Source organism: Chinchilla lanigera, unplaced genomic scaffold, assembly GCF_000276665.1.
Source record: "Chinchilla lanigera isolate Chin_1 unplaced genomic scaffold, ChiLan1.0 scaffold00032, whole genome shotgun sequence".
Lineage (NCBI taxonomy): Eukaryota > Metazoa > Chordata > Mammalia > Rodentia > Chinchillidae > Chinchilla > Chinchilla lanigera.
In genome coordinates this window covers 8,446,658-8,461,899 of record NW_004955433.1, presented here as the reverse complement: position 1 = coordinate 8,461,899, position 15,242 = coordinate 8,446,658, and the positions used below count along the sequence as shown (strand labels likewise).

General features: G+C 35.7%; 1 protein-coding gene across 1 annotated transcript in view; it reads left to right on the top strand.

Annotated features, from left to right (window-relative positions):
- Brd7 (bromodomain containing 7) overlaps positions 1-15,242 on the top strand; it is a gene marked incomplete in the record, with an annotated part of 36,456 nt that overhangs the window by 532 nt on the left and 20,682 nt on the right. Inside the window, 5 exon segments of the mRNA XM_013516217.1 lie at positions 98-306; positions 8,040-8,169; positions 8,489-8,546; positions 11,288-11,432; positions 15,015-15,125. Coding sequence (XP_013371671.1) covers positions 98-306; positions 8,040-8,169; positions 8,489-8,546; positions 11,288-11,432; positions 15,015-15,125 — 653 coding nt within the window.

Sequence of the window (15,242 nt, the reverse complement as noted above, 5' to 3'; positions counted from 1 at the left end):
GTCTGTCACTCAACAGGTGCCCGCGGCCGGCGTCCCTGGCGCGGAGGCGGTGCCCGGCGAGAACCCCCTGTAACCCCGCGCCCCCTTTGTGTTCCAGACTATGTGGAGAAGCCTTTGAAGTTGGTCCTGAAAGTGGGAGGGAACGAGGTCACCGAGCTGTCCACGGGGAGCTCGGGACACGACTCGAGTCTCTTCGAAGACAAAAACGATCATGACAAACACAAGGACAGAAAGCGCAAAAAGAGGAAGAAAGGAGAGAAGCAGGTGCCCGGGGAGGAAAAGGGGAGAAAACGGAGACGAGTCAAGGTAAAGGTGGTTGCATTGCTCAGCCCTGTGCTGCTGCGCTGGCTGCGTCTTCTTCGTGTCCGGTGAGACGCGGAAAGCCGGCAGAAGTCAGGCTTGTTTGAAGGAGGAACAGGACAGTAGGAACCCGAACTCCCCTGTAGTGTCAGCAAGTCTTTAACTCGTTATACTGCTAGGCAGTTGTGCTTATACGTCGGGCGACTAAGCAGCGAACGTCTGGTTTTCAGGAGCACCTCCAAAGAATGCTTTTAACTGTCCAGGGAGTGAGACGTCATGCGCAGTGCTCAGGGTTTGTCAAAAGTAGGCATCTCAAAACGCAGTGGGGTCTATTGGCATTCAGAGGCTTCCCTGAAATAAATATAATGCCAAATGTATACTGAATAACTCGCCTTTTGAGGCAAAGTTTGAGTCTGGTGAAAAGAAGATGTGATTAGAGACTGCAGGAACACCAGGAATAAAAATAAGCATTTTCTTAACCATTCGCATTTGATAGAGAAGAATAAGTAGCTGAGTGATTTGCAAGCTGAACAAAATTGTAATTCAGTTTGCTTCCAGTGATGGTTACATATATAATTGGAATTATCTTAGAAATCTGTACCTCCCAAATGTAAGGGTTGGGGATGTACCTCAGTGGTAGAGCACTTGCCTATACCTGTCAGATTTAACCTGTCACTAAGTGACTTAGTGAAGCCAATTACTGCGTCTTGAAGGTAAATCTTTCCATAGGTTGGTTTTGTACGTTTTCTTCTGTTAAGTACAACAGGTGTTCTATTCCGTATCTGTACCTTTCTGCCCCAGTTTGTATGTCTTTGGTCAAACTGTGACAACATATACAAATACTCCTTTTCTTTCCTAAATTATTGGAGCATGTGTGCATTTTCTTATACTTCAAAAAAGCACACATAACTTTTTAAAAATCTTTGCTTCGCTCTAATTCTTCATACAGTCTCTCTAGGCTTTTTAAATTGTTATTGGTAATAAGTTATTCATGAATGTAATTTTTAAAATCAAGAGTATAAGGCTTAAAAATCATTCTCCTACAATGTTATGGAGTTTTACTTCCTAAACTTTTATTTATCTCCATTTCTAAGTGTAGGTTTATAGTATTATTTCATGATTTATTTGCTTATACAGAGTGCTGGGACTGTAGGCATATGCCACTATTCCTAGCTTTTCTTAGAATTTTTAGGATCTTTCCCTTTTGTTTTAAGTGCTGTGCTTGGCAGTAGATACTGATTTCTTCAGTTTTGAGATGTTTGCTTGAAATATTTCTGTAATAAATTGCTTCCTTCTGTTTTCTCTCTTCTGGAACCCCTCCCATTTAGATGTTAAATTCCTGAGCTGTTCCTCTAATTTTTTTACATTTTCTCTCCTGTATTTTCTCTAAATTCTTCAGCTTATTTGTTTGGTCTCTTTTATGTTAAAAGTATCAGTTAGTTTCTATTTGTCTTTAAATATACAGCACCAGAGAGTTGATTAACTGTCTTGTGCTGTACCTTACAGATACTTTCTTGGGGTGTCTCAGGTTTTCCAGAGAAAATTCCTCTCTTTATAGGATGCTTTTACCTTAACACCAGTATTTCTGGAGCCAACCAAGGAAAGGGTGCTGAAGATCTTACTGTCTAATTCCCTGCTTTCAGTCCTGCATGTCACCCCACTTTTGACATCTCACAGTCTGGAAATTCTGATTTCTCTTATGTCTAAGTTTTTAGTTTTTCCAGGGTTTTTATCCACTTCTGGTTTTAATTCTGGCAGCTAGTTCCATATGTAACACCATCTTCACTTACATTATCAATTATCTCATTCTTTTTATTGACTACATAGTATTCAGCTATATGGATGTACCGTACTTTAGTTAGTACTACTTTTTCTTCTAAATAATGCTATAGTTCACCTACTACACACTTTAGTATGTTTTTATAAGGATGTCTTCCAGACAGGTTCCTGCATCTCTAATTATTAGCCACCTTCATATTTTGATGCCATTGCAAACTAAGGTGCATTAACATCCACAGTTTCATCTGTCTGTAACACCCTACAGAGTAGGGCAGGTATGTGCATGAAACATGAAAGACTTTTGCCCAAAGTCCCAGTTTCCCAAGACTGAGGACTAGGAACAGTGGGACATTTCTAGATTCCAGGGTGTCATTGGTTCTGCAGAAGTTATTTGGGTTGTCCCTTTTTTCTTGGCCACACTGAGCATAAGAGAGGGGTTCTTTCTGCTTCTGTTGTCTAGGGAAAGAATCTTCAGAATAGAATACCTCTTTGAATATTGGATTTCCAAGGATTTTGGGAGTCAGTGATCAAGTCAGCTATGTGACACACTTTGGCCTAGGAAAGGCTGGAGGGTGTGTGATTCTAAGGGGCTGGTGACTCTTCTCTCAGTTCCATGCAACAAGACAGACAAAGGCCATAGGAAAAAGATAAAGGATACCTTTTCCCTTTTAAACTGTTTTTATAAAAGGCATACATGATTCTTGCTATGTTTCATTCCTGGAACCTACTCATATGTCCACCTTAGCTGCAGGGAGGCTGGGAAATGTTTAACTGCAGAGAGTGAGTGGTATGGGAGTGTTTTAGCATAGCACTCTGTGACTTTTCCTAAGTAGTCCCTGTTATTTGGTGAAAGAAGTTGTTGTTCAGGGGAAACATGCAAATGTAAAACCCTGTAACTTTTCACAAGTGCCTTATATAAGTGATCATCTTTGTAGAAAGACCCTGACTAAATTAGTTTATAATGGCCCAGTAAGTACAGTAGGATCAATAGTGTTTATTCCTGTAGGATAGTAGTATTTAATGCCAACTAAAACATTAAGGGTACCTTATGCCTTGGTTTAACCAAACCATAACCTAGATAACATACCTTTAAAAGTGGACTGAATTTTTTTTCCTGTAATATTTGGTTGCTCAGCAGTTGGCAGAGAATTTGGTTGCTCGGTTAATTCTTGCTGTGTAAGATTCAGCCTTGCCATTTTCAAGTCACATTTTTTCATAGTATATGAAAGGTAAAATAACAGTTCATGAAAAGGTGCTCATAGCAGTAAGTACTATATACACAAGAGCGTAATTTAGTAAAACTGAGGTTTAGTGGATAAAATTCTGTGTAAGTTGATAAAGCTTATGTATAAAAGTTATAGGTGTGTTTATAAAATCATTTTATGTGAAATGATCATACCCATTATGATTACTAAAAACCTACATATATATTTTATAAATAGTAGCTGTTAGTATTAACCACATACTACATTACTGTCTTCTGTGCTGAGTGCATTCTATATGTTACTTTACTTTTTAGTATAAGCATATGAAATCAGTTTAAGTGTGGTGAGATTGGTCACTTAGCCATCAACAGCAGCAGAACAAGTAAAGTCAACTGTTACCACTGTGAGGAGTTAAGGCATCTTGCACAGGAATGCACGATTAAGGGTGCAGCCTAATTATTTTCCTTTGTCATCCTCCTTTTTCTGATTGATGGTTATATTATTTTCTCTGAATCCCCTTCACTGACCAAAGGTTGTCAGATAGAAGCTACTCCCAGGCTAGTAAGTTTTACTTGCCATGTAAAAGGAGGAAAGGGGTAGAAAAAAAAGCAGTTTTCTGTGTTTAACTACAAAAAAAGTTTGTTTAGTTTGGTAGAGATGTTGTGTATAATGCTTTTCCACGCCACTGCTGCATAGGGATTGACAAGTGAGAAGAGTTGTCAGACCACAAGCCCATCCTGGGCTTCTTAAACATGTTCCCATGTAGGAGATAAAAACAATTCTGGAAGTGTCTATAAACTTCCTTCAATAACTTTAATTTTAGCATAGTGGCAGCCTTGGATTTTTTTACCTCAGTAGCTGTTAAATAACATCGAGGAACATTGTGTAAGGCCCTCATAGAACATACAGCTGAGTGGAAGTAAAAAGACAAACATGTGCCCTAATGGCTGTGCGAGACAACTCGAGGTAGACGCCTAGACTGAACACCTTCATCCCAGCACTGGTGGTAGACATAGCAATGGGGATGTCAACGGTTTAGAGCACAGTTTTTGAAAGACTAAAGCCCAGGGTAAACATTGATGCTCAGCATAATTTCGAGCTATTCAGGAATTGCAGAGAAATGTATTTTCACAGAAATCAAGATGTTATTTTTGTATACTATTATCACTTAATTGTTTCATTTGCTGTAATCAGTTTTTAAAAGTCAAACGGAAAAAGCAACTGAAGTCCTAGAAAATAGGAAGTGTAATTTTAAACTATTCCAATAAAGCTAGAGCAGGAAGGGAGAGAAAAAAGTGCTGGAAATGTAGTGCAGAGGTCCTAGGTTAATGGGGGGGGGGGGGCATGTATAATTATATAGACCAGGCCAAGTGAATGAAGTTACCAGGTAGAGGTGGTTCAGAAGCACTATATCATTCTTTGGTACTTCCTCAACATTTCTATTTCATGTCCACATTTAAGCGTCATCTTCTTGGCGCTCACTTATTACTTCCCTGTGACAAGCAGTTAAATCTGCATCTCATAGGTGATAAAGAGGTCTGGTGAGAGTAAATGCATTGCCAAAGGTCACAGTATTTCATGGGTGAAGCTGACTATTGGTCAGCAAACTATAAACCATAGGTCAGCAAACTGTCCAACACTAATTGGTTTGGTAAATACAACTTTATTGGGACACAGCCATATGCATTTATTTTTGTATTTGCCATTTGGCTGTTTTCATGTACAGCGATAGGGTTTAGTGATTATGACAGACTTTATGGGCTGTAAACCCTAAATATTTACTCTGTGGTCATTTACAGAAGTTTGCTGACTCTTGTTACTGGCTCCTGGTTGTAGTTCTTTCTGCGTGGTAGAGTGCAGAGTGAAAGTTGCCTTTCAAACTGCCCTTTCTTCACATTTCACACCTAATGAGGAGGAATCTGTAGTTCTGGGAGTCTTTTCTCATACAGCAGATGTTCTAAAGCTACCAATCAACAATAGATTCCAGTGAGTTTTTCTGGGCAAATGAAACAGAGTTTCCAAAGAATTAATTTCAACAGAATACGGGGTAAGGCTATAGAAACCAGACACCAAACCCCATATAGTGATGAGAGTTGGGATCAAATGTATGATGAGTACAGTTTAAAACAGTGCCCCCTGAGCTTTTTACACCCATCATAGATACAGTGCAAAACTCTAGTGATTCTCAAAGTATGATCCCTGTACTAGCAACTCTCAAAGAGCCTGGAAATTTGTTAGAAATGCACCTTCTCAGATATCCAGACCTGCTTGGTCAGTACTTCTGGGGACTGGACCTCAGCATGTGTTCAGCAAGACCTGCAAATGATTCTGATGCACATGGAAGCTTGAGAAAAGGAATGAGACCTCAGAATTTGCATTTCTGGCAAATTCCTAGATAGAAAGTAGGATATAAGCCAAGAAAAGAGGGTTTGTTTTTTTTTTCCTTTTTGTCAATAAGATCCTATTAAGAATCAATTCTCATGAGTGTAAAATAGGCATTTTGGACAATTTTACTTCAAAAATGTGTGAAGTACAATAGATGGGCTTGGAGACTGTGCCTATAGTCCCAACAACACAGGAGACTGAGGCAGAAGGATTACTGGAGTGCACAAGTTCAAGACTAACCTGAGTAACATAGTAAAACCCATGTCAAGAACAAGAACAGTTAAAATACAGAGAATAATGAAACTGCCTCAAGGATACCTGCCATCCAACTTCAGCAGATCTCAACATTGTGCCATCAGTTTATTTATTTTATTTTTTAAAGAAATGAGGGTGTATATATATATATAAAAACACAGATGAAGCGCCCTGTGTACTCTTCCACAATCCCGTTCTTCTCTTTCCCTAGAGAGAACCACTATTCTGAATTTGGTGTATGTCACATGCATACATGTTTTTAGACTTTTTACTAGTTCTGCATACATCTAAAGAATATATGATTATACATTTTCAGACTTTAAACAACTGATCTTTTAACAGATGATTCTGTACCTTTTTCTCTATATTGTGTTTCTGAGTTATCCATATTGATAACCAACTTACTCATATTTTCAACATACCCAGAATGAAATTCTAGTTAATTTTTTACTAGCCATGTAAATATGTATTAAAGCAGTGAATTATTCCTAATTTTTTTATTATTTAAAACAGCACTTTACTAGTTATAAGATTCTAATACATGTTCCCATGGATATTGTATTGTGAAATGATGTTTTCTAGAGCAATGATGGCAAATCTTCTAGAGCATTCAATAAGAACAGCCAGTTGAGGCACACATGCTATAGGTTTGCCACTACTGTTCTGAAATACATACATGGAGAAGAATAACTGCGAAATAGTGTGTCTTGCAAGATTTGGTAGTGCTAATTACTTTCCTAATGACAGTAACTATTTACTGCATCTGCAAGGTATGAGAGTCCTGTTACTCTGCATTCTTATTAAAATTTAACATTTTCACTTTGATTTTTGCTAGCCAGAGAGATATAAAATGTCTTCTAGTTTTTAAATTTATAATTCCTTAAATTCTGTTGAGCTTGAGCTGCTTTTCACATTTGACATTTCAGTTTTCTTCTGTGAATTACCTGTGATATATCCTTTACTCATTTTCCTTTATGTTCTTTGGCTTTTTACATGGGTTTGTAAATGCTCTGTATGTAATCTTTGTGAATACTTTTATGAGTGTATTTTGAGTACTTATCTTAGTCTATGACTACATTTTTAGTTTGGCTTATGGGTTTCATTGAGGCACAAGAATTTATAAATTTAATGTCAAGTTTGTCAGATTTTTCCTTTAATACATACTCTTTCTGTGTCTTAAAATCCCTACACTTGAGTCTCAAAGATTCTTTACTTTTTATCTGAAGTTCTGCAGCTTTGCTCTGTACATTTAAGTCTATGTAGAATTTACTTTTGAATATTACAAGGTCGAAATCTCATTTTATTTTTTAAGTTGTCCCAGCACTGCCCTTTTTCATTGATTTTATAATGTCATCTCTACAATACAGTAAGATTTTTCTGTGTGCATGGATCTGTGTCTGGGCTCTCATCTATTCTTTTGGTCTGTATGTCTATTCCATTGTCCAGCCCACTTTGTTACTTGACAGAAATACTTACTAGCTGGTAAGTCACATTATCTTATAGTGATGTTTCCCAGAACTGGTCTGTTCTTAGTCATTCACTCTTCAAAACAAACTGTACAGGGCTGGGGATTTAGCTCAGTGGCATAAGCACCTGCCTGGCAGGTGCAAGGTCATGAGCTCAATCTGCAGTACTGCAAAAAAATTATTATTATTATTTTTAAAAAATGAACTGTACAGTTGGCTTGTCAAGTTCCATGAAAAATCCGGTTTTACAATTTTAATTGGTATTACACTGAATTTATTGATTGCTTTAGAGAGAATTGCCTTTTAATTCATGAACATGGTATAGCTCCTTAATTCAGGTCTTCTCTGTGGCCTTCAAAAATGCTTCATAATTTTTTCTAAAAGATCATGGGCATCTTTTAATATATTTAGTCCTAGGTATGTTACATTGCTTTCGTGAATAGTGACATTTTTCTAATTGGTTATTTCTGGCAGAGAGTACTTTTCTTTATGAATATGTCATTCTCTCCTTTTCCAGTAGATGGCAGTAAAAATACATTAAGATTTCTTTATTAAGACTATTTTCTTTTCATTGAAATTAAAGTGATCCATGTATTTAAAGATACTGATTCTTAAGTATTTCTAAATTATCTCCCTTTGTTTCATTTAGGAGGATAAAAGAAAGCGAGATCGAGATCGGGTGGAGAATGAGACAGAAAAAGACTTTCAGTGTCACGCCCCTGTAAGATTAGACTTGCCTCCCGAGAAGCCTCTCACAAGCTCTTTAGCCAAACAAGAAGGTTGGAATAACTGAATTATCTATTTTGAATGAAGAGACCGCAGTTGTTACAGCTAGTGAAGTGACTGGGTTTTAGCCCAGTTTTAAAAGACTTGTAGTGGATTTTTTAAAAAGTGGTTTTCCTCTCTTACTGCATAAGAATTTTACATTAGCTTCAGTTTTGAATTGATATTCTCAGTCTTCAACATATTTTTAAAATAAATGGAATTTCTGTATGAGATATTCAGTGATGGATGTAGATAAGTCATATAGAATGAAAGCCAAAGAGTACTCTCTTGAGTACTCCTTTTTTAAATACCCTTTTTCTGTCTTTGCTTTAGAAGTAGAACAGACACCCCTTCAAGAAGCTTTAAATCAACTGATGAGACAATTGCAGAGGTAAATATTTTTACAATATTTTTATAAGGTAGAAATTGAAATTGTAACCTTAAAAGAATCCAAACCACTTCTCCAATTTTGATTATCTAAAACCACATTTTGTGGCCTAAATCCAAATGCACTTGATTTTAAAGTGGATGGCAAATATTTTGGCTGGCAATAGAAGTACTCTTTAAGAGGCTGACTTTTAGATGTTCTTACTTGGTTTGTTTTAACTGGCAGTTTGAAGAGTGTTACATAATACCCTTAATGGCAAATTTGTCTTTTTCTAAAGTGATTTCTGATGTTAAAACTTTAAACCCAGGAATAACAGTACAGCTATTTCCACTTTGCTAATAGATGGAAGTACCTTCTGTATATTTGTGCAATCTGCATGCTGAGAGTATTAACCAGTTACTAAGTCTGCAAAAAAATAGCATAAATAGAATTCCTGTCTTTTAAATGCAGAAGTTCATTTTAAGACTTTGCATGTGGGCTGGGGCGTAGCTCAATGGTAGAGTCCTTGCCTCATGCATATAAGACACAGCTCAGTTCCCAGAACTGAGGAGGCAAAAAAGATCTAGAAACTTTCAATGTGTGAATTAAACCAATGTTTAGCTCTTAAAAAGAGAAAAAAAGCACATCAGTCTTTAATAAAACATTGATTTTGATACTTCTCTTTACTCAGAATGTGAATATTCAACTCAGAAACATACTGTCTTCAGAAGATTCATAATCAGGCATGCGTTCTAATAGTAGGCTTTCGCCTCATTGTATTGTATTTATATCTTAATGTGAAATACCCTAAATATTTTTAAGGTAGTCTCTAGAGTAGTCTGTACTCTCCAACACATATTCAGCTTTGCAATTAAGATCAGAAGTTGCTGGCCTCTTTTTTTACGGTGTTCAAAGTAGTTGAAAAAAATGACATTCATTCGTTGTCCCAAAGGAATGAACAAGTAAATACTGAGTATTTATTCTATCTCAACTAGAAGGTATAACTACAAAATGTTATGGTTGGCTCTTAGTTTTATTTTTGGTAACGTAAGACCAGAATGGAGTTTAGTAATGTCACCCATAAAGGAAATAAACTTGAAGTATCCAAAGACAGTAGCATTGTTCACAACATTTTGGGAATTATATAGAACCCAGACACACATTCTTTGGCCTGGCGTGAGCTGTTGGATTATGCTTCATCTTTGAGACTGAGAGCCAAACTTACTGAAAAATGTAATTAATCAAGTTTGTTAATACCATTTTTTGCCAAAATGAGGTGGGACTGTATTAAAAAGACTGAATTTAGGGAGTCTAAATAATTCTCTCTGGAAGGTAGTTTTAAAAGGTCACCCATAGATGAAGACTTTTTCATAGAAACTACTATGGATGGCTCATATTTTGCAGTTAAGTCAGACGAGATATTTTTGCTTAATACTGCTGTTTTTCAGTCTTGCTGTTTAACCATCCTTAAATGAAAAAAAAGACAGATTTACATAGCCCTGAATTCAGATTCCAACTCTTATCTTTTATTACGTTTATAACCAAGAAAAATTACTTTCACCCTCTCCAAGCCTCAGTATTTGTAAGAATAAGGATCCTTGATGGCTTTTGTGAGGATTACATAAATAGTATGTCAGTTATCTACCACTGGGCCAGGCAACATGATAAACATGTTTTAAAGATTTTGCTGTTTTTTAAAAGACCATTTTTGTTGTTATTATTTGGAAAAAGAAAGCTTTGGTATGATTTTCATAGGGGAAAAAAATGATTCTAATGACATAGTGATATAGAGACTGATTCTCAACTCTGACAATACTGGAAAGAGTAAATGCCAGATATCAAACCAGTACTCAGCTACAGAAATAGCAACACCTGGAGTTTACCTTCCTTTCTTAAGAGATTCTAGTTTGATGAGTCTAGGGTAGTAAGGGCGAAATTTCAATGATAAGTAACAGCTGGCTGCGGCATGTATACCATACGTTTGCTGCCACTGATCTAGGGTGAGTCTTCCCAACCTCACCTGATTGGAATTTTTTAACATTTATTAAAGGTAGGAAAAGAAATATGCTGTGCAGAGCAAGCGTAGACCATTTAAAGGTAAGGAAAGAGTGAGATAGAGTGAGAGTGGACAACTGTAAAAGAGAGCACAGTGACTGTTTCGTTTAATTTGGGGATATTAAGAGGACCTTTTTTAATGTCAGTGTTTTAGGTACTCTTGTGTACACATGATAGGATTTATATCCATTGATTGATCAAGAGTACAAGCCTATTAATTACAAAAGTAATAGAGGATTGCAGATGTGCATTCATAGTTATTCCGCCTTTTCCCTGATAGTTGATAAGAAATACATATATGTGTGTGTGTGTGTGTATATATGTATATATATATATATATATATATATATATATATGTCTATACATGCACAGTACTGATCTCCCAAAGCCTAAAATTGGTCAGATCATCTAGGTTATTTATTTTACTTCTTCTTTTTCCTATGTAAAAGGTGTGTTAATTAGGCTGCATATTTTATTAAAGTTTCTGTTTCAAGGGTACAACTAGTTAAATACCTTAAAATAAAATATCTTAACCTTATTACTAAATAGTTACTAGTTTTGAAAATCATTTTTGAGTTTTCAGTGAAAAACATGTTAATATACTACAAATTCTTTCTACATCTGAAGGTTTTCTTCTGACTTCGGCTAAGCCAGTAGATTTATTTGTAGTAGAAATAAAATGTGACACTGTCTTTTGTGTATCTTCACAGAAAAGACCCAAGTGCTTTCTTTTCATTTCCTGTGACTGATTTTATTGCTCCTGGCTACTCCATGATCATTAAACACCCAATGGATTTTAGTACCATGAAAGAAAAGATCAAGAACAATGACTACCAGTCCATAGAAGAATTAAAGGTAACTGTAATTATTTAGGGTATAATTGGACTGAGAGATGATTCAGAGTAACCCACATCTCTATTTAAAGTTGATAGTTAAACTCTTGAATCCTGTATACATAAACTCTTGTTAGAAATGTAAATATCTGTATTCATAATAGTTATTATCAGCCTTTTTATTTTTCTTCTGTAGAAGACTTTTATGAGCTCAGTGATAGAAACTCAGATGAAATATGCTGGTATTTTGTATTTTTTTTTTTTTAAAGGAGAGATTTATTCTGGTTCATGGTCACATTACAGTTCATGGTGGTGATATAGGGGAAAGAAACTCCCAACCTGCTAGATGTCCAAAATGTGAAGTTCATGTTCTCTGAAATTAAGGAATGAATCTTAGGAACAATGGAGGTTAAGAATAGAAAAAATTTGTTGAGAGATAGAAAACTGTCTTAAGAGGGACAGAAGGGGGCCCAGAAATTAGGTTACCCTTATGTATTATTTTTGTTCTTAATAAATATTTGAGTTTTATGTGTGCTACAATACATTTTTTTTCAACCTTTAAAATGAAAAGATGTTAGATCTTTAACTTGAACTCAATACAAGTTAAAATCAATTTTTTGAGGGGTGGGGGCTAAGTTTTAAGACAAATCTGACTACATTGGCCAGGTTGGACTCAAATTTGAATCTTCCTGCCTTATCCCCTAAAGTGCTGGGATTACAGGCATGTACCATCACATCTGGCTTAAAATTGACATTTTAATGAAAACTAAGTTCATTTCTTTATTTTTAAACATATAAAGTAGGCATATCTTTTGAAATAAGAAAATAAATTGGCTTGTTCTGAAATACTAAAAAGTTTAGAGCTAGGGATGTAACTTAGTGTTAAGAACATTTGTACAGTATGTATAAGGTGTGAGTTCAAGATTCAATTTCCACCACTCCAAAAAAAATAAATTTAATGGTCTAATTCAATAAAAGTCTTTTGCTCTGAGTTTACACCATCTATATTTGTTGGAAAAATTTCTTCAACTTTAAAAAAACTTACATGAACATAAATGCTACCAAAATAATATACATGCCGTAGGCTCATAGTTGAGGTTTTTTCCCATTTTTAACTGTCTTGGTACATGTTGGTTTCAGGGGTACTTTGGGTTTTAATCTTACAAAGAATGATGGTATGTACTTGTAGTCCCACCACTCAGGAGGCTGAGGCAGGAGGATAGGCACAAGTTCGAGGCCAGCCTGGGCCACATACCAACTTCAAGGCCAGCCTGGAAAAAAAAATCTTACAGGGAAGAGAAACTGCCAGTCATTGTGGCATTCTCCTATAATCTCAGCACTCTAGTGGGCTGACTCAGGAAGATTGCAAGTTGGAGCCCAGCCTGGGGAATTTAGCAATGTAACAAGAACTTACCTGCAAATAAAATATGGTGTGGGAATATAACTCAGTGTGCAGACCCTGAGATTCAATCCTCATTACCACCAAGAAAAAGAGAGAGGGGGGAGGGAAGGGAAGGAAAGAAACCGTATGTGTTACGTTACTAGCTTTGCACTAAAATACCACCAGTATAACTGATTTAGAAAATATCTATTTTACCTTCATTTGTTCCATGTAAACATGGGTCCTAATCAGTTACAGAAGGAAAAGATGATAGTAAACATTGTCCTGATCTCCTTTTTCATCCACATCCAGATCAACCAAAACTTATGACAAATACCATCATCTAATTTTCTTTGAGCATACTTGAGAAAACCTGAATTATATTCTGTCATAGAGAAATGGAAATATTTCTCAATCCATCTGGTGAAAATTAGGCTAAAACCATTTATTTCAGCATATTTCAGACTTTATTGTTGCTTAACAGAAAAGAATTTAACAGCTTGGGATTTTTTTCTGTTTGTGAACAGTTTCTCTCTGATCTTGGTCCTGTGGTAACAAGAGAGAGTATAAGTGTGTCCCCTGAGTATTTTTAAGGAGGTTAAGGTTTCTCATAACTGAAATGAATTAGTACTGCTCTTTGGAGTTTTCCACACCAGGAAAAGTGTGCAGATTCAGCTTTTTGAGTGATTAAAGTGCCATTACACAAAGTCAAATAAATCTTAGCACACTACAGCTAAGATACAAGGAATCTTAATGTTGCCTTGGTCAGGGATATATGCCGAGTATGGCCCTGGGTTCAGTCCCCACCTCCACAAAATATAACGGGCTGTGGATGTGGTTCCATGACGGAGTACTTGCCTAGTATGTGCAAGGTCCTGGGTTTAACCTCCAAAAATGTTAACATCGGATTTTGTATCATTAGAAAGATCCAGTACTCTTACCACTTAAAACCAAATGGCTATTTAGTATGGATAGGTAGTTATTTAGTGTCTCTTCTCACTTGCTTCTTCAAATATATTTAATAATTCTTGATGGAATGGAAGCGTCTCAGAATTTCTTATTCTGAGATCAGTTCTCCAAATATCCATGGATGAACCTTTGGGGAGAGGATGCCAGGAACCTGCTAAAAGTACATACAGTTTTTGTGTTTTTCTCTGTGTATATACACTTAAGGATTAACTCTAGTTTTCATCAGATGCTTTGAAGTCTGGTATTTAGCATAATCCTAAGTAGAGATTTGGCCAGAACTGAAAAGCAACATACACTTCACCCACTTTTAATATATTGTGACTATGTCAGTTTTCTCATATACTTAAGATTTTTTGAAACAGAATCTTATTATGCAGTCCACACTGGCCTTAAATTCGTGCTTTACCTGTCTCAGTCTACCTGTTTTCATTCCACTTAAGTATTCTAAGCTGTCATCACTCTTAAATATTGTGATTTCGATGTTTTTATTTTGAATTTGAAGGAGTGTGTGAGTTCAAGTTTTTGTGGTTTTTAACATTTTAAATTAGTAAAGCCTTCACGTAATCACTCCTACATTCATGGGTGTAAAGTGTCTTAACCATGAAAAGCTTCAGCACATACACATACTTTAAACTAAAAATATAGTTCTGATAATTTGAGCACTCCAGTTACAGGTTTTAACTCCTTATAGTTACATAGTTTATTTTACATTGGCATGATTTTACAATATTTTGAACATTATGCTTAAGATAGTGTGTAGACACTTTAAAATAGGATAAATGTTTCAGAATTTTTGCTGAATCAGTTTGAATTTGGCAGGAAATATTGGGATAATTTAACATGATCCCAATTTTCAGTCAGGATTTAAAATAATTCCTAAGCAAAAACTTAATATATTTGGTTTAAAACTAAGAGTAACATTTTTAACTACATGAACTACTCAGCTAAGATTATTAAATGGGGTAGATGTATTTTCTTAAATTCTTCATGTGTATAGTAAGATTATACTGAAGAAATTCATTGTGAATTCTGCTTCTAGATCTAAAGTTTATACATAGGTAAAATAAAATGCTTAAGGATTGGAAAACAAATTTAGCAGTATTTTTTTGTTGATGAGTCTTAAACTTAGTAAATTGCTTAGTGATGCTTAGTAAACAGTGATAGAAAAATTTTTAGAAGGCATGTGTGGCTTCAGACTAGAGGGTGAAAAGTTTGTTTTTCTAATGTATTTTTTCTCTAATATTCTCTCTATAGGATAACTTCAAACTAATGTGTACCAATGCCATGATTTACAACAAACCAGAAACTATTTATTATAAAGCTGCAAAGAAGCTTTTGCACTCAGGAATGAAAATTCTTAGCCAGGTAAAGGAAAATCTTTGTCGTAAATAACAATTACTGTAAACTCCATATCCTTGTGTTTGTTAGTCATAGAAGTTCAAGTGTAGATTTCATTTTACTGGCAGATCATATTAAAATCAG